This window comes from Xenopus tropicalis, chromosome 2 (assembly GCF_000004195.4).
Source record: "Xenopus tropicalis strain Nigerian chromosome 2, UCB_Xtro_10.0, whole genome shotgun sequence".
In the NCBI taxonomy this organism is placed as follows: domain Eukaryota; kingdom Metazoa; phylum Chordata; class Amphibia; order Anura; family Pipidae; genus Xenopus; species Xenopus tropicalis.
This window is the reverse complement of record NC_030678.2, coordinates 144,403,501-144,430,832: the sequence shown is the minus strand read 5'-3', so window position 1 is coordinate 144,430,832 and position 27,332 is coordinate 144,403,501. Positions and strand designations below refer to the sequence as shown.

The following is a 27,332-nucleotide window of genomic DNA, read 5'->3' as shown; positions in this document are numbered from 1 at the left end:
AAACGCAAAAAATACGAAAAAGTTTTTTCCCATTCGGGATTCGGAATCGTGGATTAGTAAATCAGCCCCTTTGTGTTCTGGGATAAACTCTGACCCAAGAGTGCAGGGCCAGGCAGTGCTCCCTCTAATTTCTTCTTGGCTGTGTGTGCGGTACAAAATTATGTTTTGTGGTATTACTGGCCCTATAAACAAAAAAGAAATGAGGGTAAGGATCTTTAATTATGTTAATCACTCACCATTTTCTCAAAGTTTACCAGGCTGTCCAATGTGCTTCTGTTTCCCTCATGTAGGAACGTGAGGTCTGTAAAACAATCATTTTAAATAAATGTAAAGGATGCATCATCTGAGATCAGCATTAGCAGTCCCTAAGGACCAGCATACGCAATCCCATGTGTGTTACCAATGAATAATTACAAGTCACCTCAAAGTTTAAAAGAGCAGAAAATGAAAGTGGCCATTCTCTGCACAATACTAAAGTGGTTTTGAAAGATGCTGTGCTGCCCAGCTTGCTGCCAGAGACAGGGTACAACTAGTGTTATGGTAATGGACAAGTGGGCATTTTAATTATGCACTGAGAATTTTGAAGAACCACAGTTAAGGATTTGCAAGAGGCACGTTCCTTCTGTTTAAGCCTAATTTCCTAGAATTACCAGCATCACTATAGTATTTCCCAGTGCCTACCTGAGGCTTTGATGGTTCAAAAACTATTGACCTCATGAGCATTCAAGGGATGAATTTTAATCCCTTTATAAACTCTAAACCTTTATCCTTTCATCCTTCCACTTTAATTTGGCCATCAGAATATTTTCTTGCCAGTTAAACTTGTTCTACTTACAGGTTATCATCTCTGTGATTAGAGTGTAGAGTGTGGGATTCACATAGCATTATTCCTTTGTGTGCTGCATTAAAAGGATTGTTACACTTTGTTTAGGCTTTTGCTGTATAATCTGCAGGGGTGGGACCTGTTCATCTTGCAATTAAGGTTTGTTAACAGACGTGTCTTACACAATACTCTTCAATATACAGCCACGTGTGTCTAGTCAAGTTGCTTAAGGGCAATCCTGCAGGACTGGTATCATTTACCCCGTGTCCCTATAGTAGGGTGTGTGTATAGCAGTCAGTCATGCATGGTATTAGATAAAATACACTAAAGAGGCAACAAACATCTAATTTTAAAGTTACATCCCCTCCCAAATTACATTAATAAACCCATCTGTTCTGTGTTGCACATTAGGTATTAGCAGTGCCGTTTAGCCTTTTTGTAAACACCATGAGAAGTTTGCATGTAGAATGGGTGAAGCTTCTAGTACAGTCAGAACATCCAACTTGGTACAGGCACTGGCAGTGACAACCAATGTAAACTGCAGCACTCATTATCTTCCTATTGGTTTCTGTAAGTTACATACCCACCTACAATGTAAGCTCTACAGGCAAGGAACTCCATATTTTTGCCTCTTTGACACTTAGCTCTTAAGCATTAAAAGCGAGTTAAAGCTCAACCAAAAAGGCAGAGCAGAAATATTGTACATTATGTTTTTGGCTTCTGTACCAGCCCAAGGCAACCCCAGCCCTTTAGCAGGGAAGATCTGTTCCCCCAAAGATGCCCCAGTAGCCCCCCATCTTCTTTTCTGCTGATTCCCTGCACATGCTCTGTGCTGCTGTCACTTACTGAGCTTAGGGACCCACTCACAATATACTGTATATATAGAATAGAAATGTCACAATATACTGTATATATTGAATAGAAATGTCACAATATAAGGCTCATTAGGGAATAATTCATATTATTAGATCATATCAGCTCTGAAACCAGTGCAATTAGCATCAGAATGTAATGTAATAATCAGTCCTGTAGCATCAGCTTACATGACAGACAAACCTCACTTTCTGCTTCAAAATTTGCAATGACCCCATAAGCTTAGCTTCTCAACAGCTGCTCAGATCACATTGAGCATGTGCGTGTCACTGACACTTCTAACAAAATCCAAGATGGTGAGACCCTTTGACAACTCTGAAGGCCTGGATCATTACTACCATAGAGATTCTGAACCTTTAGTTTGGTGCTATAAGTTTACTACATAAAATATGGCATTTCTAGTCAAATTCATTTTTAGGGTTAGTTCTCCTTTATTATAACTGTACTTTGAATTTATTTGTATTTATTATTGTATTGAGCCTTGTTTGTTCTATAAATGTTTTGTTCTACTGTATAGAGCTATGTGCACAAGTAGCACTTTATGAATAAAAATATACATACATACATGCAAGAAACATAGCACCTATACAAGCCCTACTCATTCATAAGCTTTTAAACTGCTAGCAAATACTGGGAGTTGCAGTTGAGTGCAATGCAACACCTGTGACTATGCCTACCACACAACATCACACAACGTGTTTTACCTTTAAGGATAAGTGGAAGAAATGGGATAAGAGGGGCACTTAGTTTTGCTACAGCAAGTCTGTAAGATCGATGGTTCCACGAGGGGTCCTATAAAGACAAAACAAAGTCACTGTTTACACATATATCCTTGTTAGTATTAGTGATGTCTGGGTCAGGTAAAAATCAACCTGCGCCCGATCCTAAACCCCTAAACCTTAACCTGACCTTAACCCACAAAATGTTGCCATTGTAGGACCCGCTCCCAAACTGCACCCACATCTTTCTGCTCTGTACGCTACTTCTGAACACACCTTTTGTTCCAAGACAAGGAAAATTTGGGGGCAGAGGAAGAGTGTACTTTCCCAGTCAGACCTAAACCCACAATGGTTGCCCAAATTTCAACCCTAACCTGTCTGATCCCGCGGGTTGAGGGTCAACCTGCACATCACTAGTTAATATCATATTGAGAGAAAAGGCAGTAATGAACTAACTCAACTAATAAGAAAATGTTATTCAGTATGTAACCACTAGAGGGCAAGCTAAGGTGTGTATATTTCAAATTAATTAATTTGCTGGTTGTATGTATGTATGTATGTATAACTTTATTTATAAAGCGCCACAAGGGTACGCAGCGCTGTACAGTCTTAGAGAATACAAAATTACACACAGGGAGGACGAGTGATATAATAAATAAATACAATAAATACATATATGTATATACAGGTCCTTTTCAAAAAATTAGCATATTGTGATAAAGTTCATTATTTTCTGTAATGTACTGATAAACATTAGACTTTCATATATTTTAGATTCATTACACACAACTGAAGTAGTTCAAGCCTTTTCTTGTTTTAATATTGATGATTGTGGCATACAGCTCATGAAAACCCAAAATTCCTATCTCAAAAAATTAGCATATTTCATCCGACCAATAAAAGAAAAGTGTTTTTAATACAAAAAAAGTCAACCTTCAAATAATTATGTTCAGTTATGCACTCAATACTTGGTCGGGAATCCTTTTGCAGAAATGACTGCTTCAATGTGGCGTGGCATGGAGGCAATCAGCCTGTGGCACTGCTCAGGTGTTATGGAGGCCCAGGATGCTTCAATAGCGGCCTTAAGCTCATCCAGAGTGTTGGGTCGTGTGTCTCTCAACTTTCTCTTCACAATATCCCACAGATTCTCTATGGGGTTCAGGTCAGGAGAGTTGGCAGGCCAATTGAGCACAGTAATACCATGGTCAGTAAACCATTTACCAGTGGTTTTGGCACTGTGAGCAGGTGCCAGGTTGTGCTGAAAAATGAAATCTTCATCTCCATAAAGCTTTTCAGCAGATGGAAGCATGAAGTGCTCCAAAATCTCCTGATAGCTAGCTGCATTGACCCTGCCCTTGATAAAACACAGTGGACCAACACCAGCAGCTGACATGGCACCCCAGACCATCACTGACTGTGGGTACTTGACACTGGACTTCAGGCATTTTGGCATTTCCCTCTCCCCAGTCTTCCTCCAGACTCTGGCACCTTGATTTCCGAATGACATACTTTGGACCACTGAGCAACAGTCCAGTGCTGCTTCTCTGTAGCCCAGGTCAGGCACTTCTGTTTCTGGTTCAAAAGTGGCTTGACCTGGGGAATGCGGCACCTGTAGCCCATTTCCTGCACACGCCTGTACACGGTGGCTCTGGATGTTTCTACTCCAGACTCAGTCCACTGCTTCCGCAGGTCCCCCAAGGTCAGGAATCGGTCCTTCTCCACAATCTTCCTCAGGGCCCAGTCACCTCTTCTCGTTGTGCAGCGTTTTCTGCCACACTTTTTCCTTCCCACAGACTTCCCACTGAGGTGCCTTGATACAGCACTCTGGGAACAGCCTATTTGTTCAGAAATTTCTTTCTGTGTCTTACCCTCTTGCTTGAGGGTGTCAATGATGGCCTTCTGGACAGCAGTCAGGTTGGCAGTCTTATGATTGCGGTTTTGAGTAATGAACCAGGCTGGGAGTTTCTAAAAGCCTCAGGAATCTTTTTAAGGTTTTTAGAGTTAATTTGTTGATTCAGATGATTAGGTTAATAGCTCGTTTAGAGAACCTTTTCATGATATGCTAATTTTTTGAGATAGGAATTTTGGGTTTTCATGAGCTGTATGCCACAATCATCAATATTAAAACAAGAAAAGGCTTGGACTACTTCAGTTGTGTGTAATGAATCTAAAATATATGAAAGTCTAATGTTTATCAGTACATTACAGAAAATAATGAACTTTATCACAATATGCTAATTTTTTGAAAAGGACCTGTATATATATATATATAAGTGCCATGTGGTATGAGACACAGTAGGAAGGAGGTGATTCAAGTTCTAAACCAACTGAACTGGCTGAGACCAGAGGAACTCTTTACTGGAACTAGTAATGTATAATAATTAATTATTCAGTGTTAATGAAAATATAAAGACTGCATTGTACTTACCATGAGCCTCTCAAATATTGAATATAGCTTCCTGAATTTGTTTGGCAGTTTCTACAGAAAAAAAAGAACTATCAAATCACAAATAAAATTTCCCTCTTGTTTAATAGATTAATTCTGAGTAGACGTATTTGGGCCTCTAGGTGATTGCCATTAAATATGTGTCACACCAAGCACATTTGTGTTTTTTAAACAAATATCTTGGAGAAAATGAGATCTTGAAATGATATTGAAAATAGGAGGTAACTTACCTGCCAGGTTCTGGACAAGCGGCTGACGGCTGTGTTACTGAGACCGAACATTACTGCAAAGAATGAGTTCAGATTTTTCTGCTCCTTGAGGCTAGATCAGAATAACAGGAATAAATACTGTAAGATGGCAGCATTTTGAGCAAGACTTACGGGTAACTATCTAAAAGTTTTTGGTCTCAGCTGTTGCTAAACAAAAACTTCCAGCAGCCCTATGAAAGCTAAAATGGAAAATCAACAACAGCTTGAAACTTTACGCAGACATCTATACCAAAGGGCTTTCAAAGTACAAGTATGGGATCCATTATCCAGAAAGCTACGAATTACAGGAAGGCCATCTCGCATAGTCTCCATTTTGATCAAACAATTCTGATTTTAAAAAATGATTTCCGTTTCCTCTCTAATAATGAAACAGTACCTTGTATTTGATCCCAACTAAGATAGAATTAATCCTTAATGGAAGCAAGACAATCCTGTTTGGTTTAAATGTTTAAATAACTTTTTAGTAGATTTAAAGTATGGAGATCCAAATCACAGAAAGATCCCTTATCTGAAAAAGCACAGGTTCCAAGCATTCTGTATAAAAGGTCCCATACCTGTACCTGAAAACTGGGAGAAATACACAAATATCATAAGATGACAAACTAGCCGTGGCTTAACTGCCTTTTGTCAACAGGTATTTGACATGTTTTTTTCACAGAGTGCACAATTCCACCAACCCAACCCCCAGCATTTCCAGATTATTTGCATTTGCCTCAAGTCACTGCAGAACTCTGCGTTGTGCTGTGCACCATAAGTGCATTAACATCAGTCATTATCTTTATTCAGAAAAATGACTTGCACCTATAAATGCTCCACAGCACTTACCCAGCCTAGTTCAGAGCTGCAGTTTGTAAAAAAAACTCTGTCTTGCATTTGTATATGAGCTTTAGTCATTTACGTGGCATAATAACTTACTAAGCGGCGAGTTTGATGAACTTTTTTAGAAGCAGTGCTCTCCGCTCCTCCTCTTGGCATAGGCATACCTCAGTAGCCACCCAGAACTGAACTTCATTGAATCGCCTCATGAACCGCTCAAGGTTAGCAGTAGTTGCGTTACGAAACCTCTGCTTCCCAAACGTGTGATAAATCAACTCCACCTGGAAATTAAGAAGCATTTCTCACTTAGCATTTATAGCTAATAATGTTACCTTTGCTGAGACACCCCCACCCCACCAAAAACCAGTGCATGCTTTCTACACCGCTACACAGACGTTGCATTAGTCAGATGGATGCATGAGTATCAATGATGCACTTACTAAGCCACTTGTACATATGTTTACACATACATTGTTGGGGGTGTTGTCTAAGGCAGGTCTCAAAACCCTAACACGTACTTGGTGGATGCTCTTAAACAGGTTCCAGTCATTATCCGTCATCTGGTGAGCCAGGTCCTTTGAACTGATCAGTTCCAGAATATCAGAGCTGCTGGTGTTTGGTCCCAGTTGTTCAGGGAGGGGGGTCTGGGAAAAGCATAGAAGGCATTCTGTGATCAAATACATTCATTTGGGCACTGGTGGTATGTCATTAAATAAGGGCAAATTTTACCACTAAAACACTTCAACTCGTTTTTACCAAAAATTGGCAAAAACAAGTCACTTTTTTAGTTTTACCATCAGTGATAGAAACTTTTATCCAGCAATCTATTTACCAAAGTTAATCCTCACTTTCCCCAAACTGGTTTTAACAGTTAAAATTGTTTACCAGCTCTAATCTGAAAATAACCATTATATGTTCCATAGGTAAAACACTTACAAGCCTGCTTCACATTTCATTTATGAATTGAGCTGAAAAAAATGGCCTTTGCTTGAAAATCTTTCAAAATAAATTCCTATAGGCAACACACACATATACATATAAAGCCCATTTACACTGAGAGTATGATTAAGACATATCTCACCAATACATCAAATGATGACTGTCTATTACATCATACAGCAGCCATATTTGCCAAGATTGCCACAGATTGTTACAGATTGCCAGTCCAGCCAGGCCTGCCTGTGTGTGCACAATTCATGCAAATGCACACAATGCATTTCTATGTATCAGTGCTTGTGGCTCTTTAATCATGGCAGATTGTTTCTCAAGGTTGATTGGCCAGTGTCACTCACCACATTGTTCAGTTCATGATTGTAGCAGATGAAAATTCTTTCGTTGAGCCCTAAAGACGTGAATACGCCAGTGTCCTCATGCTTTAGACAGACCCTTTCTGCCAAAGAATAAGGTACAGACCAATACAGATATTAGTTAAATCATTCAAAAACCACCAAAAACTGAAGATCAATTGCAAATTGTCTTCACATCATACTAAAAGTAAATTTAAAGGTGAGCTGCCCCCTTAAGGTGAACCCGGTCACCAATAAGCCTGCATTGGCCTCCGTTATGGTCTGATTATTTGCCCAGGGGTCACCAAGTAATCATGGTAGTGAAATAGCAATCAGACTGTAAGCCTTCACCACTCTGACATTTATTCATTATGGCACAATATACATTTGTATGGGCATTGATAATGTATTTCAAACGTATTGCCTGTTCATTGCTAAATTTCCATACTTACCTCCACTTGAGTTGACTTTTACCACGATTTGATCTCTGTTATATCCATTTTTTGTTGCTAATGATGATATCACCTCTTGCACCGAGGCATTCACAGGCAGCATTGTGGTGATGCAGGAGTGGTCTGGTCGATAAATATCATAAGGCACTAGAAGGAGAAGCAGCTAATAACCAGCCTTGCACACCTCTACATGTCCTTGCGTAATCATCATACTGCGCCTTATGCGATGGTAACTATTCAAGTTATTACTTATCCACATTGATGGCAAAATAATTGTGCTGTGTATTAGTCTTTATTTAACCTCCACCACCTCTTTGTCAGTTCTTTTGACTGTTTGGTACTGTTTTTTTTAGTTTCATTATAGTATCAGTGTAAAAACTGCTATTATCTTAAAGGTATACCGTCATGATTTTTATGGTGTACTTTTTATTTCTAAATTACACTGTTTACAAAGCAAATAATTCACTTTACCACATAAATGTTATTTTTTAACCAACAAATGTTATATTTTTAGTTGTAATATTGGTGTGTAGGCGCCATCTCAGTGCATTGTGCCTAATTCTGAGCTTTCAGAAGGAGCCAGCGCTACACATTAGAACTGCTTTCAGATAACCTATTGTTTCTACTACTCCCATGTAACTGGAGGAGTCCCAAGCCGGACTTGGATTTCTTACTATTGAGTGCTATTCTGATATCTACTGGGAGCTGCTATCTTGCTCCCTTCCCATTGTTCTGCTGATCGGCTGCTGAGAGGGGTGATATCACTCCAACTTGCAGCTCAGCAGTAAAGTGTGACTGAAGTTTATCAGAGCACAGGTCACATGGCTCTGGCACCCTGAGAAATGAATGGCTAGCCCCATGTGAAATTTCAAGATTAAATATAAAAAAAATCCATTTGCATTTTTGAAAAACAGATTTCAATGCAGGATTCTGCTGGAGAAGCTCTATTAACTGATGTGTTTTGAAAATAACATGTTTTCCCATGACAGTATTGGATGGGAAATTGCACAAGTTCTCAGAAGAACACTCTGAGCAGTTGTACATTAATTTGTTTTGAGGATTTACATTTCCTTTAAAGCTAACACAAGGAACTCTGGTTTAATATCTGAAGCAATGATGAGAACAATTTTTGGCCTACCTTTGTCTCCTGCTCGAATAGTATATGTGTTACTAGATGCGTCCTCCTCCAGACTGGAAAAAAGGTTCCCAAAGCTGTTGATCTAGTAAAACAAATGCAGTGTCAGAGAAATGTAGCAAACTATATAACAAGAATATATACACTAAGGAGACTATATTTGTTAGACACTGTATTCCCCTTGCTGTTATTCCATGTCCATATATAAGGTGTTAGTGTGTATGGCTGTGGGGTCTAAAGGGGACCTAGTAACATTCCAAGTGGCATGCAGTCTGTGTCTCGACTAATGGCATCACAATTAATAATAATAATTATTATTATTATTATTATGTATATGTATGTATATCTTTATTTATAAAGCGCTACTTATGTACGCAGCGCTGTACAGTAGAATTCATTAATACAGACAGGGGTGTTAAAGATAATGGATAAATACAAAGTACAACAATAAATACAATAAATACAAAGTGCAGTTGCAATAAGAGTCAGAAACACAAGAGGATGGAGGTCCCTGCCCCGTAGAGCTTACAATCTATATGGGAGGGGTAACTAACAGACACAAATAGGCAAATATAAGTGCTATAGGTCACAGTGGGTGACATTACAGTATAAGTGCCATTTATTATTATTATTAAACTTTATTCACAAAAGTGTACCTTTATTTGGGGAGAGTGATTCCCACTGCTCACCTCCAATCTGTAGACACAGTAATTAAAAAAAAAATCAGTACCCATACACATTACCTGCATTATATAAAATCAAGATCATTTAGTAGCCAAAGAAGCATTACCATAATCTGCAAGAAATTATAGTAATTTGCACAATACTTTTCTAGCAAGTTCTGGTTTACTTCCTGCATTAAACAAGAAAATAGAATCACTTTCATGTCCTGTAGCGCTTCCTGGTTCTGCCAAGTTGCTAAGTAGGTAGTAAAACAAATTACCAGTCCACAGATAAGTGCTCTCTATATTAAATTGCTCCTTATCTCAAACCCTAACAAAGGCTGCAGTTTAGAGAAAGGAAGGGTTTGTTTACACAGAGCTCATTATCTACATTTAGATCAATGACTTGTTTAGAGAGGGTAGGGAGGTTCATGGAAAGATAACATTATTTTCCATTGGTGCTTTATAACAGGAAAACTATAAGAAGATGTGGTTTATTTTTATATACAGTACCTGTACATTGTGCTTATGTTTAAAAAAGGCATACACAGGTTACATAGATATATACAGACCATTTATACAGACTGGGCAATGAATAGAAAAGAAGGAAAGTGGCTGGAGGCACAAATTGCACATATTCTATCGATATCTAAATGAACAGAGAGCGAGAGTGATGAGTTATGTAGTCACAAAATCATCACAAAATAGATCTACTTAACTACAGCAACCAATCAGCAGGCAACATTTATTGCCTGGTTGCAAAGTTAAACACCAGCACTCACAATATAATAAACATACTTATGCAATCTATTGGTACTGCCAATGTCTCAACACTGTAACGGGATAACCAAAACATGACATTCCCCCATTATGCATCTAAAGTCATATTATTATTATTATTATTATTATTATTATTATTTTTAAAAAGTTACTTGGAACTAATGGTGTATGCCCTCTGTGACCGACCAACTAAAATCTGATGCTTTTTATGTTTGTATTTATGTTCCTTTTGATTGGTGGGCACATAATCTCAGACCTACTACATACTGCACAGTAAAGCCCTAAGCAATTTGATAGGTTTGTTTCCACTGAATTATTCTAGCAGGATATCCTCCAACTTTTTACAAAATGTCAAAAGTATGTTATCCAAGTGAGAATATGCTTGCACTTCCAAAGGTAGGAGAAATTATTTGATTTTCAAGGTACCATGTTGTAAGCATATAACTAGAAATCTATGAAGCATTTAGCCGTGGTTACATTTATAATTTTATAATAATTCATCTTCAAACACATAGCTGTGTGCCACTTACGTTCTGGTTTTCCGCCTATCCTGAAGATTCTCTCTCCAAAAGGCAAGGAGCCGTGGATCTCTGCTGACATGTTCTGAAAGTTTCTGTTGAAAACAAAGGACAATGTTGGATTAATTTCAGGATACTGCATTAAATATGGAAAGGTTATTAATAATAATTGGTATTGGATTGTGATAAGAAACCATATTCTCAGGGAATAACAAAATGAGCATCCAGTAGAGGGCTTAAGTACACAAAGTAAAGTCTTTGACTGGCCAACAGCATGAAAGCACAAGTAAATACTTATTGAAATGTTTAATCAGCTCATTACTGTTGTTCTGCTGAAACTGATTTCAGTCATTCTATATCTTGTACGTATCAAAAATATAGGCTGGACATTTTTACTGACTGATTTAAAACAATAATGTTTTCTGCTTTTTCTAGCATAGCACATGTACTCCAAAAAGCTCTATTCTCAGATATATAACATTTCTGCTCTTTTATATAATAGTAATGGTACTTTATTAAAAGAAGGGTTGGGTTTATCTTTGTCAGTGTAATAGGCCACTCACCTCTAGGAAGCTCTTGGCACTTGGCTCAGCCTCCAGTAACTTCCCATACAGAGCTACCCACAGGCTCACCAGGTGCAGGATGTTCTGCCGCTTATGAAGGGAATAGGTTGCCTTTTCTGGCTCATTCACTTCTGACGGCTCCACGTTGAACCTAAGTGGCTGTTAAGGGTCATTTGATTTTTCCTGTATGTGAAATGGTTTATAAGGGCAATGTCACACAAGGCTGTTTTGAGTATTTACTAATCCACGAATCCGAATCCCGAAAGGAAAAAATTGGATTGGAAACGAAAATTTTGCTACTTTTTGCGACTTTTTTGTCGCCGTCGCAATTTTTTCGTATTTTGCGCAACTATTTCTTCGCCGTCGCGACTTTTTCGTATTGAACGATTGTGAATGGCGGAAAAACCTTTCCGACTTTGCATGATTTTGGAAGCCTTCCATAGGAATAAATGGCACTGTGCAGCTCCAACCTGGCCCAAGGAAAGTCTCCCATAGGGCTCAATGGCACTCTGCGGCTCCAACCCGGCCCAAGGAAAGTCTCCCATAGGGCTCACTGGCACTCTGCAGCTCCAACCCGGCCCAAGGAAAGTCTCCCATAGGGCTCAATGGCACTCTGCAGCTCCAACCCGGCCCAAGGAAAGTCTCCCATAGGGCTCAATGGCACTCTGCAGCTCCAACCCGGCCCAAGGAAAGTCTCCCATAGGGCTCAATGGCACTCTGCAGCTCCAACCCGGCCCAAGGAAAGTCTCCCATAGGGCTCAATGGCACTCTGCAGCTCCAACCCGGCCCAAGGAAAGTCTCCCATAGGGCTCAATGGCACTCTGCAGCTCCAACCCGGCCCAAGGAAAGTCTCCCATAGGACTCAATGGCACTCTGCAGCTCCAACCTGGCCCAAGGAAAGTCTCCCATAGGACTCAATGGCACTCTGCAGCTCCAACCCGGCCCAAGGAAAGTCTCCCATAGGGCTCAATGGCACTCTGCAGCTCCAACCTGGCCCAAGGAAAGTCACGATACCGAAGCTTGAATGAATCCAAAACTTTCGTACTTGTTGCGACAATACGTTTTTTTCGCGACGGCAACGAAAAAGTTGCGGAAAATATACGACAAATTCGTGACGCTGATGAAAAAGTCGCAAAAATACCGTTCCTTACGAAAAAACGCATTCGGCCACTTACGGTCCGTTCGTGGATTAGTAAATCTCCCCCTAAAAGTGTGAAAAAGCCTCCCATACACTGACATTGAAGTGGCCTGAAAAAGCGTATGGAGGTTCATGTTAATTTAAGGCAGGTGTCACATGTAGCGGAAGTGAAGTCACATGAAGGTATGCATGTGGTGTCACTTTCACAATCTGGGGGCGCTGTTAAGGTGCAGCTAGGATGGCATGGAAACTAAATATAGCACTGGCAAAGTAGATAATTAGATTACCAATATACAACCCGTCCCTTTATCCTCTATTGCTTTTGTTAGCTGGAGTCCATTATACAGGGTGATTGTGCTCTGTTAATCTAATTATCTACCTCACAAGGCCAACATGGGCTAGCTTTAGTCTTCCTGTTTAGCTCAAGAAAAAAAACATACATTTTATTTTGATAAAAACCACAAGCAAAAAGAAATAAGTATGTTTGGCACAAGCCCTATTCATTGCATTCATTCTAAAAAGGGATAACTGCCTTTTCAGGTCTAGCGCATGTACCCCTACGTCAGATTAATTTTAGAGACACCTCAAATTATGCCCAGTGATGTAGTTCACTCAATTCCATATGACTGCTGTTTAACAACAGCTCCCAGCATTCCATGACACTTTCACTGGAGGCATAAGGACGATAAGGATGAAGTTGTGGTTTAACAGCAGTTGGGGAGATTCTTGAATGTCTGTGCCAGATGTAGAGCTATTCTTGGTAGGAAATGGGGTATTACCTAACTGCAGGCTAGACAGTGGTAAATTTCACTTTGCCACTTAAATCTATACTAATGTACAGTTTCCAGCACAAGGATATTGGTGCAGCAAAGCTTGGCACAGTTGGGTTGTTGGCATGAAGATACTGTGAGTCAAGAGGAAATCACCTGCAAAGGAGTCTGTGAGAAAACAAAAGGGAAAAAATCTTATTTTGGCACTTGAATCAATATCATCACCGGTAGAGGGTTTCTTCCATAAGAGTATAAAATAATGAAGGTTGGAAAAAACAGAAAGCAGGCATGTCACAACAAGGGGCAGCCGCAACACTATTCATTTTGTCAATTGGAAACAAAAATAAAAAATACAATTAGAGCTACCCACAGATTTACATACCTTCTGTGCATGAATCCAGCTTTATAGTCTCTAGTAAGTGTTCCAGGATTTTATCAGCTGTCCCAGACATGACAGTGTACCTAGAAAGCATTCAAGCAATATTATAGAAAGAACTTTTGCAGACAGCCGTTCTCGTGTGAACTTAGTGATTGCACAGCATTATCACTATGCATATATCATTTGTAAAAGATATGGTACTTGTATACAGTAATGCAATGATATCTGAAGAGAAATATATAGATAAAATGTTTACAAAACATAATAAACCTTGCTGTGTTAGTATGAATTCCTTTACATACTGTACATTGTGGAAGGGTGCCAATTCCTTTGTATACTAAGCACTAAGCATAAGGTTTAGGAGAGGTCTAGGTATGTTGGTAAACCTTCAGGTTACATCTCATAAATATAAACACGATACAGCTGATTTCCCAGTGCCAAAAAAATTTCCACAAAAATTGTTTTCTCTTAGGGCCTCTACATGGAGCTTGTAGCAATAGCAGGCACAAAGGGCATTCTGCTCCTTGTGTCAGGTGCCTATGTACCACCCATGTATTATAAGGTGAAGGCAAGAGCTGCATGCATACATGGTCGTAACTATTTGTACTCAATTCTGCAAGTGCAACATAGAATATTATAGGAACAAAATACTAAAATGCTTTATGGCTGTTTTTGGCACTTTACAACATTCCCCACCATTTTAAATGACCCTAATATACTTAATATTCTCAATGCCCATGTTTTGATGGTACAGTAATTGCAACTGCATTTCATTTTCTATTCTGTGTCAATCTGATATCATTTTCATCGCACACAAGTCACTCCATTTCACTGTGCCTGAGGTTGCACTGGTTTGTGCACACCATTGACTGGCTGGAATGCAGCAGTTGGAGAGGGTACAAGTACCTTTCACCAAGAAATTGCACAGCAGCCAGTCCTAAACAACCAACATATTTTACAAATAAACAGATCACCAACAATTTTCAAGCCTGATAGATATGGGTCAGGTAAAACAACTACAGCATGACTTTACTCTGTATCACAAGCAGCCCCATGGTCAACCATTCAAAACCTTCTCAAAGCACCTCCCCCTGGGAAATCTTATGTATTTCTAGCAAACATTATATTATTGTTAAACAGAGAGTAACTTAATAAACCATTACTTTATAATTCTTGTGACATCTTTTTTTCATTTTTTTTTGTCCGTTTTGTACCTCAGTTTCTGTGACCTGTATAGCTTTGCCTGTTGGATAATACAACCCTTACATTTAACAGTACAATGTAATGTATACCTTATAGGAGATACAAGAGACTGCCTACACTATAGCTATATATGCAAACACCTATTTGATACTTAAAGAAAAATTAAGATTTGATTTAATAAAAAAGTAAATAATTCTATATAAACAGATATTGAATAAACTACAGAGGCTAAAATCAGATGTACTTACTTTTGGTTGGAGGCCCCTGCTGGTTGGTGGTTGTTTCCAGCTGATATTTGTGGATTTTTCTCCAAAACTAATACCACCTTCCCATGTTCTTTCAGACGAACTGTGTTAGCTTCTACATCCTTTGGGTAAGACCATGCAATTTAGTGAGATTTGGGTATTCATCAAAGAGCAAAAATACAAACATAAAAATAACAATAAAAATCTAAAAAGGAAGCGCACATCGGGCAAAAACTCTTTACAACTATGAAGAGGAAAAGAACCCAAAGGTACTGGTGGTCAAGTGTCTGAAGATAAAGAGAATTCAATACACCCGGAGTGCACAGGCAGACTCACTTTCCCTTTTGGGTGGTTACTTATAAGCAACTTTGCATCAGCCATTGGTGAGGAATGATTTCAAGGGAGCAGCAAGAATACTCATTAAGTGAAGCGGCATGGTATCAATAAGAAATATTCTTGTTCTTATTTTTACCATGCAAATAGCTATAAATGAAACAATACAGTATGCAATAAATTATTTTATATAGTTAGAAGACTAAGATACAAACCCGAAGAATGCGATTGAAGTCATGCTTGTCCACACGCAGAAAATGGCAGTTGTCTTCCCGCAAGACTATGGTAGCAGCTCTTGGGGCATCATTTACAAGAGCCAACTGCCCAAAATCATCTCCCTCGTGAAGTGTAGCAACCAGGCCCTAATTCAAAGAATTCATAGGGTGTTAGGCTAGAAACTACCAGAATAATAGCAAACATTTCTAAGGTCTCGAAGACTTTGTAACACCCACACCAATGATTTTAGTTCACAATTCTGTTAACTAGTGATACAAAAAGACTTCCTTGCCCCCAGCAAAGAACTATATATAACTTCACCATTGATCTCTGCATGATTTGAAAGTCCAATATGCAGCCCTAAAAAAGATACTAACCATAAATTAAGAGGAATGGCTGCCCATAGCTTTTTTCATATATTTAGATCTTTTGTACAAGATGCAGGCAGGAAATGCATCAACCATTTGAGGTCACTACTGATGCCACAGGATGGCTCACGCTTCCAAGTATACATATATTATATAAAACAGTAGCATCCACTTTTCTGTTATCTATATAAAATTTTTTATTTTATTCAGAAATGCCACACCACAATGAGACTTCGAATCCGAAAAATTACCTCTTTAGTCTCTGTTAAAGTCTACAGAGAAAGATAAGGCCAAGACAAGTAACATGGGCCCACACTAAGCTAATCTCTCATACAATAAAATGCAAAAGTAAAATAAATGGAAGAGCATACTTGTAGCTTCATTTTTATGACTATAACGAGGCCGCTTTGACTAATTCTCAATTAATACAGAGAAATTTTTTTTTAACATAATAAATTGAATGAAAAAAAGTTGAATTTAACCAACCTTCCCATGTGTAATTACGTTTACAGAACCTTTCCATATAATATACCAGGAGGTGCCCTTATCTCCTTGATTGAACACTGCAAACACAAGAGGATGGACAATTGGAGCGCAGCACAAATTGGCAAGAAAACATTTTTTCAGTGTAATATTAAAGACTATTGTTATGGAATAACACAAACATTCTCCAGAGGCATGGTACACTGGCACAATTTCTACAGTCCTGGACCATGTAAATCTGTGATGTATCCCACGGTTACACTTTACTGTGTAGTTATCTCGAATAGGGAAGACAAGGAAGTTACAAAGTTCATATTTTGTGGGGGGGTACAGAAAAGTCATGGACTTCCTATAAAGGAAAGTGTTGTTAAGTGATTGGTTGAGTTTTAATTGGATTAGTATGAGACGGCCACCGTGAAGTTACATAGGCAACTGTCTTTGTAAATGCTAAAAGGCTATTTGTATCAATCAATGTACTAACAGTATAATTACCAGTATGTATGTATGTATGTATGTATATTTTTATTTATAAAGCGCTACTTATGTACGCAGCGCTGTACAGTAGAATACATTAATACAAACAGGGGGTTAATAAGATAATAGATAAATACAAAGTACAACAATAAATACAAGATACAGTTACAGTTGCAATAAGACAAGAGTCAAAGACACAAGAGGATGGAGGTCCCTGCCCCATAGAGCTTACAATCTATATATAGCCTTGTGTTGTCTCACTTGCTAAAAATATATTCAGCTCTAACTAGAGTGAATGACAAACCTAAAACCTATAGACAAAAGCCATTTTAAGCCTCAGGACAAAGGGATGGCATTAGCAGTTTTAGGTAAAGCACTTGATATCAATTACTTACACACTGTACCAGCTTTCGCATGAGACTCAAATATCAAAACAGAAGCCAATTCCTTTTTCACCTGTAAATGGACAGAAAGCAGAAAGTGATTTCACAGTTCAGTTTGGGCTTTCAATCAGTCAATATTCCTTCACATATTATATATATATATATATATATATATCTTTGTTTCATAATAGTGCAGTTTTCTGCCCATCCGTTTAACATTCACACAAGGGAATAAGATGTACCGACCGAGTTGGAAAGATGGGACACCGCCTTGATGTGAAGTAACTCCTCAAATATCACTTCCAGCTCTTCTTCAGTACGCTGGCAAGGGCTAAATAACATGAAAACAAAGATTTAGTATGATTCAGACACTGACCCATATTTTTTTTCATCTGTTAGCTGTTAGCTATGCAAACTGGTAACAAAGGCAATTTAACCGAAACCATAAAAATCTACTTTCACAATAAAAGTCCACTCTTTGTTTGCTTAAATCCGCCTTTTAAATTACCAGGTGGAAAGTGACAACAGAAAGAACATTTACAGATTAATTTTGTTTGATTTATTCCCAGAACATACTGTTTTAAGTTACATTTCCTTTTAGAGATAGCAAGTAGGGTACAGATGAAAGAAGGGAGTCTAAATGCGTTGTATATTCACTGTCAGTGCTATTGGTGTCACATGCCATCATGGTTTCCTTCCCCTCCATCCATACACCTGTATGTGCTACAAGGGTGGTGTGACAAATGCAGGGAGGAGAAGTACATATTTGCTTACAGCTGGCATTCAGCAGTTCCCATGGTTGTACTGAACAGGTACACTTTAAAAAAATCACTCAGTATGAAGAAAAATAGGGTAAACACGGAGCTTGTGTTTTCCAAAGGCACAGCAGCTAGGTAAAATGTAAAGGATAAACTTGAACTTCTGTCATCCAATCGAATAATTTATAGCTCCAGCCAGGCTCAGGCAATAATTAAAGCTAACAAGGAGGTAACATACTCCAGCTTAGAATTAAAAAGAGGAATGGAAAAGAAAAATAGGGGTAAAGCTCAAACATATATTTATAAAGCACTTCTTATTAACAACTGAATGGCGCTAAGCAGTTAACTGCTTTACCCCCCATGGTCACAGGTGTACAATAATGACCCAGGTTTAAAACCCCAGGGTCCGCCAATTGTTACAGACTTTAAACTTTGGATCATTTAAATAACCGATTTAGCACCAACCAACATTGTTTGTCAGGCAATAATCAAAAGAAAACCATAAATGAGTGTATATTTAGGCATTTATAACCAATGTGTGTGAGTTCACATTCTGGCCAAGTCCAGTAATTTAAACACATTTCAACTCTTCTCTTGTAAAGTGGGTACATAACCAAAAGGCTTTTTATATTTTGGCTCTATTTCTAAATTAAAAGTGTAACAATTACACTCAAGTTCCTAGAGAGTAGAACTTTTTCTAAAAGATATCACAGATATCGGAGTTATGGCCTATCCAATATTCAGCCTTCATCTTTACAAATTACTTTACACTATGAATGGCAGAATCCCAATAATGGGATGGGAGGTTGTGACGTCCCCCAAGAATAGTATAATCCTTCCCAGAAGTAGAATGTGAATTCTACCATGCAATATAAAATTACACTTAAGAGTAGTAGAGTCTCCCATCCCAGAAGCAGAGTACGATATGGGTTCAACCATGCAATGTGAAAGCAAGAAAATAATATATTCCAGCTCATGTAAAGGCAATTATTCTTACGGTTTGCGTAAAATCATGGTTAGCAACGCTGCTGGTCCCAACTGAGACAGTAATACCAAGGACTCTTGCACTTCTTCTTCTGTATCTTTGTCAGTCAGCAAGGGGTCAACGTGTAGTTCTGCTTTCACGAATCGATAAAATTGGGAGTCTTTATCATGGAAATTGGGCTCTTGTCTCACTGTAACAAAGATCATTAATCCATTACCATTTTTTGTATAGTCGCTGAATTCCATATAACAAAAGTTGAATTAAAATAAAAAGTGGAACCTTTTTTAGTATCACCATAACGTACCCTAATTGCCAAAAATGGGACAAGTTGCTTAAGGACTCAAGAAATCTGACTACATGAAAAAGCTAAATGCTGGCATTCCAGGAATGAGAGAGATGAGAGAGCTTTATAGTAAATTCATAGAAATAAAAGGTTCTATGGTAGAACCAGATAGATTCAAAATTCAATATCAGCAAGGAGAGATGGAACGTTTTATGATTTGCCCCTTTCAGATTATGATCATTTACAGTTAAAGTGATGTCTAGTAAGCAATGTGTAAATATTAGCTCAGCAAGACAAATGTTGCTAAATGTGACATTTTCTGTGAGCAGTAAACAGATAACACCAATAACACCTTCCTCTTGTAACAGACAAAAGATAGCTGCTGAACATGTCTTGTTCATTCTCATAGCATTGATACCATCACAACTCTGATTCTAAAAAGAAAGCAGCCTCACTTAGACAGCTACAATGGCAAGACTTTTCATTAGACCAAAGGTAAAGGCCAGTGGGCTAGATGTAAAGTATGCTCAAATGCTGCACATCCTTACTTGTTAACCATGCAGAATGTAAGGTTGCCACATTTTGGCAAAGATACCACCAGTTGGGACAGGTCCACGAGGGGAAGGGGGTTATGATGTAAAGTGGCAATGTAAAGTGGAGATGTAATGCAAATGAGTGATTTTGGAGAGGATTTGCTGAGTATGGCTGGTGTCTTTGGGATAGAAGGGGAACTGGAAAAGGGGGATTGGGGCAGCTCAAAGGCAAGTCGGTGGCAGAAGGACTAGTTATCACAAATCAGCTGGAGAGTACATTGCCAGTAAAAATACCAGCCTCAGTCTTGGCTGGTATTTTACCGACTAGACCAGCTAGTGATGTAGTGATGGATTCTGCGATATAAAGCCCACAACAGCCGGAGAGATTCCATTTGATAGGCTTTTTCTTTGCACTATAGTAAGTAGTGATGAGCACATCTGTCCCATTTTGCTTCACCCTAAAATTCGTAAAATGTCAAGAAAATTTGCGAAACGCATTTGTCATGCGATTTTTTTTTTGTCGTCCATGTCTTTTTTGTCGCCCGCATCTTTTTTTTTGTTGCCCGCGCTTTTTGACGGGACCGTGCCCAATTTTGAAGAGACCACACCCAATTTGCCACGCAACAATTATTTTTTGACGTGCAACGAATTTTTCTGCAGCGCATTTTCACAGAGGTTTTGCAAAACAATTCGCAGAGGGTGAAATGTGAAAATTCACTGCAAATCCATGCCTGGAGAAAAAATTCGCTCATCACTAAAAGTAAGCAATCCTGCTGGAGTTTCCTGAAAGGAAAGTATTATCAGCATACCCTATTGTTCCTTACCATGCACAAGGGCTCCTTCATCCACCAGCACCTGCCATATCCCCACGGCTTGGCTTCGGGACTGCAGGCCATGACTGATGCCCAGTAACCAGTCAACAAGCTCCTTCCCTGAGCAGCATTGTCTGTTTAGAAGGGAAGAAGGCCCAGTGAATGTGCATTAGTATACATGAAGTCTCAAGTCTCAAATAACTCAATCTATTGGCAACAGACAATAAGCTTAAATATGTTTAGCGATAAAGAACTAGAGGGCTTTTTTAAATACATTTTATTATTATTTATTTTTATTACAAGGCCTTTTTTAACTTAATGTTAAAAATGTAACTAAGCATTAAGTTTCAATTGCTGTTCCGCTTAAATGCAGGTCCTGGCTAACAGGTGTGGGTTTATGGCTCAGTCCTCCAATTTATCCCACCAAGCGCTCATTCTCCCAGTTCATTAGCAATCCCACATCCACTGCATGGGCAATTTGCAAGCATTGCTCCCTGCACAATGTAGACTGTTTCCAATAAATCATTAATGTTTTTATTTGTTTTTCATTAAAAGTTTCTACATGGTATTTTGATTTCCTCAAGGGACATATTTGTGCCAATAATTGAAGCTCATTTTCTAACACTTGGCAATTATAAAACCAGGGCAGTAGCACTGCTATGAAGTAGTCATGGCAATCAGATATTGATTTAATAGCCTCAAGCTTGATAAAGGGCCCAGGTAGGGCCCAAATCATTGCCCTCTATACATATGTATGGGCTAAATAAACACCCCTTTTTCACTTTGCAACTTTTTGGTATGCTACTTGATTTTTTCTACTTGGAATGTTGCTGCGTTTTTTGGGTCTCAGTCCAGACCTGATGAACATTTTGTGCACCTAATGATACCCTCAAATTTTATAATACAAGAAAATACGAGAAAGATAGACGTGACATCTATTTTAAATCACTAAGACTTTTTATTACATTCCTACAGTATATGCACCACCCTTCCTAAAAAGATGAATATGCTTTGTTTGTAAGAAAGCTATAACACAATGTGTTGAAATTACTAATTGAATGGAATGGCAAAATATGTTCCTTTATCTTGCTAAACATCTTGTCAGAAGACAAAGGACCCATTTAAAAAGAATCATTTACAGATTTAGAAAAAAACTCATGTTTTGTATGTCATTTCCTACCAAAGAAGGCAGTAGCCAAGAAAGTGTTCTACCAACTTTTGCTGATTTTTGAAAAGTGGCTCTATTGTTAATGAACCAAAGTCGAGAATCATTTTATAGGGTGCTAGCTAATTTGTTACATAGGAAAACTGCTACTAGACTATTATTATGAGTTTTTTCCATGTACACAGGGCCACTCCTGCCATAAGGCAGAACCTTGCCTCGGGGGGCAGTTAGCGGCCAGTTATCAGGGGTGGTCATTTTTTAAAATAAAAATTTGCCTCTGCTAGTGCAGCGAGCACAATAGCACTCTCTGCACTAGCAATGCGACCCCCTCTGGACATGCTCCAACGCTACAGTTGTAAGTGCAGGGCATGATATTGAGGGCAGAGATGAATCAGCTGCCTCCAATCCGAATTCTGAATGGGAAAAAATCAGATTGGAAACGAACATTTTGCGACTTTTTTGTATTTTTTGCGATTTTTTCTTCACCGTCGCAACTTTTCGTAGCCGTTACGACTTGCACGAATTGTCGCGACTTTTTCGTAGCCGTTACGACTTGTGCGAATTGTCGCAACTTTTTCGTAGCCGTTACTACTTGCGCGAATTGTCGCAACTTTTTCGTAGCCGTTAAGACTTGCGCGAATTGTCGCAACTTTTTCATATTGAGCGCTAGTAAACGGCGGGCAAACCTTTCCGATTTTTTCGCGACGGCTACGAAAAAGTCGCGACAATTCACGCAAGTCATAACAGCTACGAAAAAGTTGTGACAATTTACGAAAAAGTCGCGACGGAGACGAAAAAAATCGCAAAATACCGATCATTACGAAAAAAACGCATTCGGACACTTTCGATCCGTTCGTGGATTAGTAAATCGGCCCCTATGTGTTGTTATTGGTTGTTTGCATGAAGAAGATGTTACTGTGTACTCATGTTGTCCATGACCATGGATCAACAGACCTTAGATATGGCACTTTTTTTAGCCTAATGATTCCATGAAACACATTCATACAGATCAACAAGCTTGCACTTCACATTTCTGATTACAACGCCATACAGTATGACTGATTTACTTAATTATATATAAGGACCAATAGTCTGTTCAATAATGTGGTGGTACCGGTGGCTGCGGAAATGGTGTTTCCTGTCACGCATCATGGCTGGAGACACGGTAAGCAGGTAAGTGTGCAAAACTTTTGCTGCCCTCCAGACTTTATGTGTTACCACCTAAAGAAAAACAAGGATTAAATGTGAAAAGGAGAATGCAAAATTAACTATATAGACAAAACATGGATCCACAATAAAGCAAGCCAATCCCCTCTATCCTCATATTATAAACTTTAAAGGAGAAGGAAAGTCATTTTGGCATTTTACTTCCAATAGATTTGCCACATTAGTGCCACCTAGAACACTATTCTGTAGAAAACATTACCATTAAAGAGCCCAGTAAAGAGCCCTAGAAGCTTTCTCTGTTTGCTTAAGATTGCAGCTGCCATTTTATCTTGGTCTTCATAGCTTCCTGCTGTATAGCTATAGCCATCATATAGTTACATAGTTACTTAGGGTTGAAAAAAGATCAGAGCCCTTCCAAGTAAACCCAGCACACACAAACCTATACTGACCTATCTATACACTCACATACATAAACCATATATACCAACATCAATTCTAACTGTAGATTTTAGTATCACAATAGCCTTGGATATTCTGATTGATCAAGAACTCATACAGGCCCCTCTTAAAGGCATTAACAGAATCTGCCATTACAACATCTCTAGGAAGTGCATTATAGTTCACACTGCACATTCCTAAGGGAAGGGGGAGGGCATTTTAGTATTCCTTAGGGAGGGGGTGCAGGAGAGAGGAGAAAACTGCCCAGATTCTGGCCCCTGGATGTTTCTGAGAGAGGAAGTCAGATACCCAAAGAACATGTTTACAAAAAAGGAGAGAAGAAATCCTGTGTTTCTTTTGATATAGGACTCTTCTGTGAGTGCTTATGGCTGTATTTACATGGACCTTTCTGATAAAGCTTAGTTTTTACTTTTCCTTCTCCTTTAAAGGCTCTCACCAAAGGAAAACAATAACATTTTTGTTGGCTTATGTATTTGAGCTGTTGGGGCATGGAAATACACAACAGTGTCAATGACAATGCAAAAAGCTCCAGCATGGTACTCCGGCAGATTCTGCAATATGAGTTTCAAAAGGGGGTAACCTAGTTCAACAAAAGTTAGCGGTCCCCTGGTATAAATACAGTACCTAAATGATGTACTAATTAATAGGCAACTTGAATATAATTTATATCTTTACAAGAGATGTGTAGAAACAGCAGATGCCTGCTTTCAAACAGGTGATCAGAAAATTCCCCCTGCCAGTTGGTTATTATAGTAACATAGTAAGTTGGGTTAAAAAAAGACATACGTCCATCATGTTCAACCATAATGCCTATATATAACCTGCCTAACTGCTGAGAGCTATCTCCCCTACCCCTGTATTCCCTCACTTGTACTGAGAGCTATCTCCCATAACCCTGTATTCCCTCACTTGTACTGAGAGCTATCTCCCATACCCCCATGCCCTTCCTAGTGATGTGGTAATGGCAGATTCTGTTAATGCCTTTAAGAGGGGCCTGGATGAGTTCTTGATCAATCAGAATATCCAAGGCTATTGTGATACTAATATCTACAGTTAGTACTAGTGGTTGTATTTATAGTTTATGTATGTGAGTATAGATTGGTAGGTGTGGGTTAGGTGTGCTGGGTTTACTTGGATGGGTTGAACTTGATGGACACAGGTCTTTTTTCAACCCTATGTAACTATGTAACTATGTAACTTGTACTGAGAGCTATCTCCCATAACCCTGTATTCCCTCACTTGTACTGAGAGCTATCTCCCATAACCCTGTATTCCCTCACTTGTACTGAGAGCTATCCCCCATAACCCTGTATTCCCTCACTTGTACTGAGAGCTATCTCCCCTACCCCTGTATTCCCTCACTTGTACTGAGAGCTATCTCCCATAACCCTGTATTCCCTCACTTGTACTGAGAGCTATCTCCCATAACCCTGTATTCCCTCACTTGTACTGAGAGCTATCCCCCATACCCCTGTATTCCCTCACTTGTACTGAGAGCTATCTCCCCTACCCCTGTATTCCCTCACTTGTACTGAGAGCTATCTCCCATACCCCTGTATTCCCTCACTTGTACTGAGAGCTATCTCCCATACCCCTGTATTCCCTCACTTGTACTGAGAGCTATCTCCCATACCCCTGTATTCCCTCACTTGTACTGAGAGCTATCTCTCCTACCCCTGTATTCCCTCACTTGTACTGAGAGCTATCTCCCATACCCCTGTATTCCCTCACTTGTACTGAGAGCTATCTCCCCTACCCCTGTATTCCCTCACTTGTACTGAGAGCTATCTCCCCTACCCCTGTATTCCCTCACTTGTACTGAGAGCTATCTCCCATACCCCTGTATTCCCTCACTTGTACTGAGAGCTATCTCCCCTACCCTTGTATTCCCTCACTTGTACTGAGAGCTATCTCCCATACCCCTGTATTCCCTCACTTGTACTGAGAGCTATCCCCCCTACCCCTGTATTCCCTCACTTGTACTGAGAGCTATCTCCCATACCCCTGTATTCCCTCACTTGTACTGAGAGCTATCTCCCATACCCCTGTATTCCCTCACTTGTACTGAGAGCTATCTCCCATACCCCTGTATTCCCTCACTTGTACTGAGAGCTATCTCCCATACCCCTGTATTCCCTCACTTGTACTGAGAGCTATCTCCCATACCCCTGTATTCCCTCACTTGTACTGAGAGCTATCTCCCATACCCCTGTATTCCCTCACTTGTACTGAGAGCTATCTCCCATAACCCTGTATTCCCTCACTTGTACTGAGAGCTATCTCCCCTACCCCTGTATTCCCTCACTTGTACTGAGAGCTATCTCCCCTACCCCTGTATTCCCTCACTTGTACTGAGAGCTATCTCCCATAACCCTGTATTCCCTCACTTGTACTGAGAGCTATCTCCCATACCCCTGTATTCCCTCACTTGTACTGAGAGCTATCTCCCCTACCCCTGTATTCCCTCACTTGTACTGAGAGCTATCTCCCCTACCCCTGTATTCCCTCACTTGCTAAGAATCCATCCAGCCCCTTCTTAAAGCTATATAATGTATCAGCCAGTACGACTGATTCGGGGTTATGGGTTATTATATGCAAATATAAATATATGCAAAATAAACATAGGTCACACCAAAGGATTATGTGACACTGGGAGATTAGTAGATGCTATTAGTAACTGATTAAGGAAAATGTGGCAACACAATCACCCAGCTATAGAACCAGGAAATCCTGGAGAGTAAATAAGCTGTCATTCTCACATCTCACCCTAACTGGCCTGAGGTTAGCTCTGCCTTGGGTCCCAATAGAAAAACAAATTCTCTCTCTCTTCATAGGATATGGACAAACTTTGGGGGGGTTGTTCTTGCGGTTGCTACACCTACATGAAACCATAAAGACTGCCCTGTCCCCTAGGCCTTTCTGTACAAAGATTATGAAACTTTAGTGGCCTGAAAGAAATTCTGTTGAAAACACTAATAAGCAGGGAACTTCTCTTTAGCTCTGCACACAATTAGCAGAGGTGAATGAGCATAGATTGCTAGTGTACTTGTGCAGTATGAGAGGAGATAAGCTGTGCTGCACCCCAGCAGGTCGGGTAACACAGACAGAGGGCTCATTCACCACATTTAAGCTGGAGTCTAAAAGATTCCTCTGTTACCTGTTTCACAGTCTGCTTGTATTCTTCTTGAGACTTAATATCAGGTAACGGTGTCTGGAAGAGAATATGAGGTTGCAAATTATCAAGGAGAAACCAGAACATAGAAACACAGTAACCAAAGCCCCATAAATATGAGCTGCGGTGGCCTAAATGCATAATCTTTGCGAGGACAAGCCATGGTGAAGTTGACTGCATTTGTATCCTCTCGTGTTTATTTTCTACCAGCCAGAATAATCCTGCTTGCAGCCCCTCTGTACATTGCCCTACTGTACCCACTTTCGGGACAGTTGATCACTCTGCAATTTTAGCAGCAAAGTGCTATATATTCCCTAGTGTATAAATCATCTATGGCGTACGGTGGTCTTCCAGTGTACCTGCCACTCTACGTAGCAGAAAGGGTTAAAGGTGCTTTTGTACTGTCTGTTATATCACCCTGTCACACAAGCCTTGTTTTTGTCTCTTAAAGGGGTTGTTCACCTTTAAGTTAACTTTACGTTACCCTATTACTATCAGTTGTTCAATTAGTAATTATTAGACTTAATCTTCTGCCTCTTTTCAGCTTTCAAATGTGGGTAACTGACCCCAGCAGCCAAAAAACTATTGCTCTGTGAGGCTACAATTTTAATGTTAATTTCTATTGTTTATCTTCTTATTTAGACCCTCTCCAGTCTTACATTTA

General features: G+C 39.4%; 1 protein-coding gene across 1 annotated transcript in view; it reads right to left on the bottom strand.

Annotated features, from left to right (window-relative positions):
* The window catches only part of rapgef3 (Rap guanine nucleotide exchange factor 3), a 51,771-nt gene that overhangs the window by 4,322 nt on the left and 20,117 nt on the right, over positions 1-27,332 (bottom strand). The window contains exons 2-24 of the mRNA XM_012957843.3: positions 26,654-26,707; positions 22,985-23,091; positions 20,718-20,839; positions 19,090-19,267; positions 17,581-17,665; positions 17,347-17,407; positions 16,481-16,557; positions 15,626-15,772; positions 15,081-15,199; positions 13,633-13,712; positions 13,340-13,418; positions 11,343-11,493; positions 10,792-10,874; positions 9,476-9,515; positions 8,823-8,904; positions 7,685-7,831; positions 7,239-7,336; positions 6,465-6,590; positions 6,046-6,227; positions 5,092-5,182; positions 4,844-4,894; positions 2,401-2,488; positions 237-301 (exon numbers count right to left, since the gene is read on the bottom strand). Of these exons, the coding sequence (XP_012813297.1) occupies positions 237-301; positions 2,401-2,488; positions 4,844-4,894; positions 5,092-5,182; positions 6,046-6,227; positions 6,465-6,590; positions 7,239-7,336; positions 7,685-7,831; positions 8,823-8,904; positions 9,476-9,515; positions 10,792-10,874; positions 11,343-11,493; positions 13,340-13,418; positions 13,633-13,712; positions 15,081-15,199; positions 15,626-15,772; positions 16,481-16,557; positions 17,347-17,407; positions 17,581-17,665; positions 19,090-19,267; positions 20,718-20,839; positions 22,985-23,091; positions 26,654-26,707 (2,313 nt within the window). The remainder of the gene's footprint in view (positions 1-236; positions 302-2,400; positions 2,489-4,843; positions 4,895-5,091; positions 5,183-6,045; positions 6,228-6,464; positions 6,591-7,238; positions 7,337-7,684; positions 7,832-8,822; positions 8,905-9,475; positions 9,516-10,791; positions 10,875-11,342; positions 11,494-13,339; positions 13,419-13,632; positions 13,713-15,080; positions 15,200-15,625; positions 15,773-16,480; positions 16,558-17,346; positions 17,408-17,580; positions 17,666-19,089; positions 19,268-20,717; positions 20,840-22,984; positions 23,092-26,653; positions 26,708-27,332) is intronic.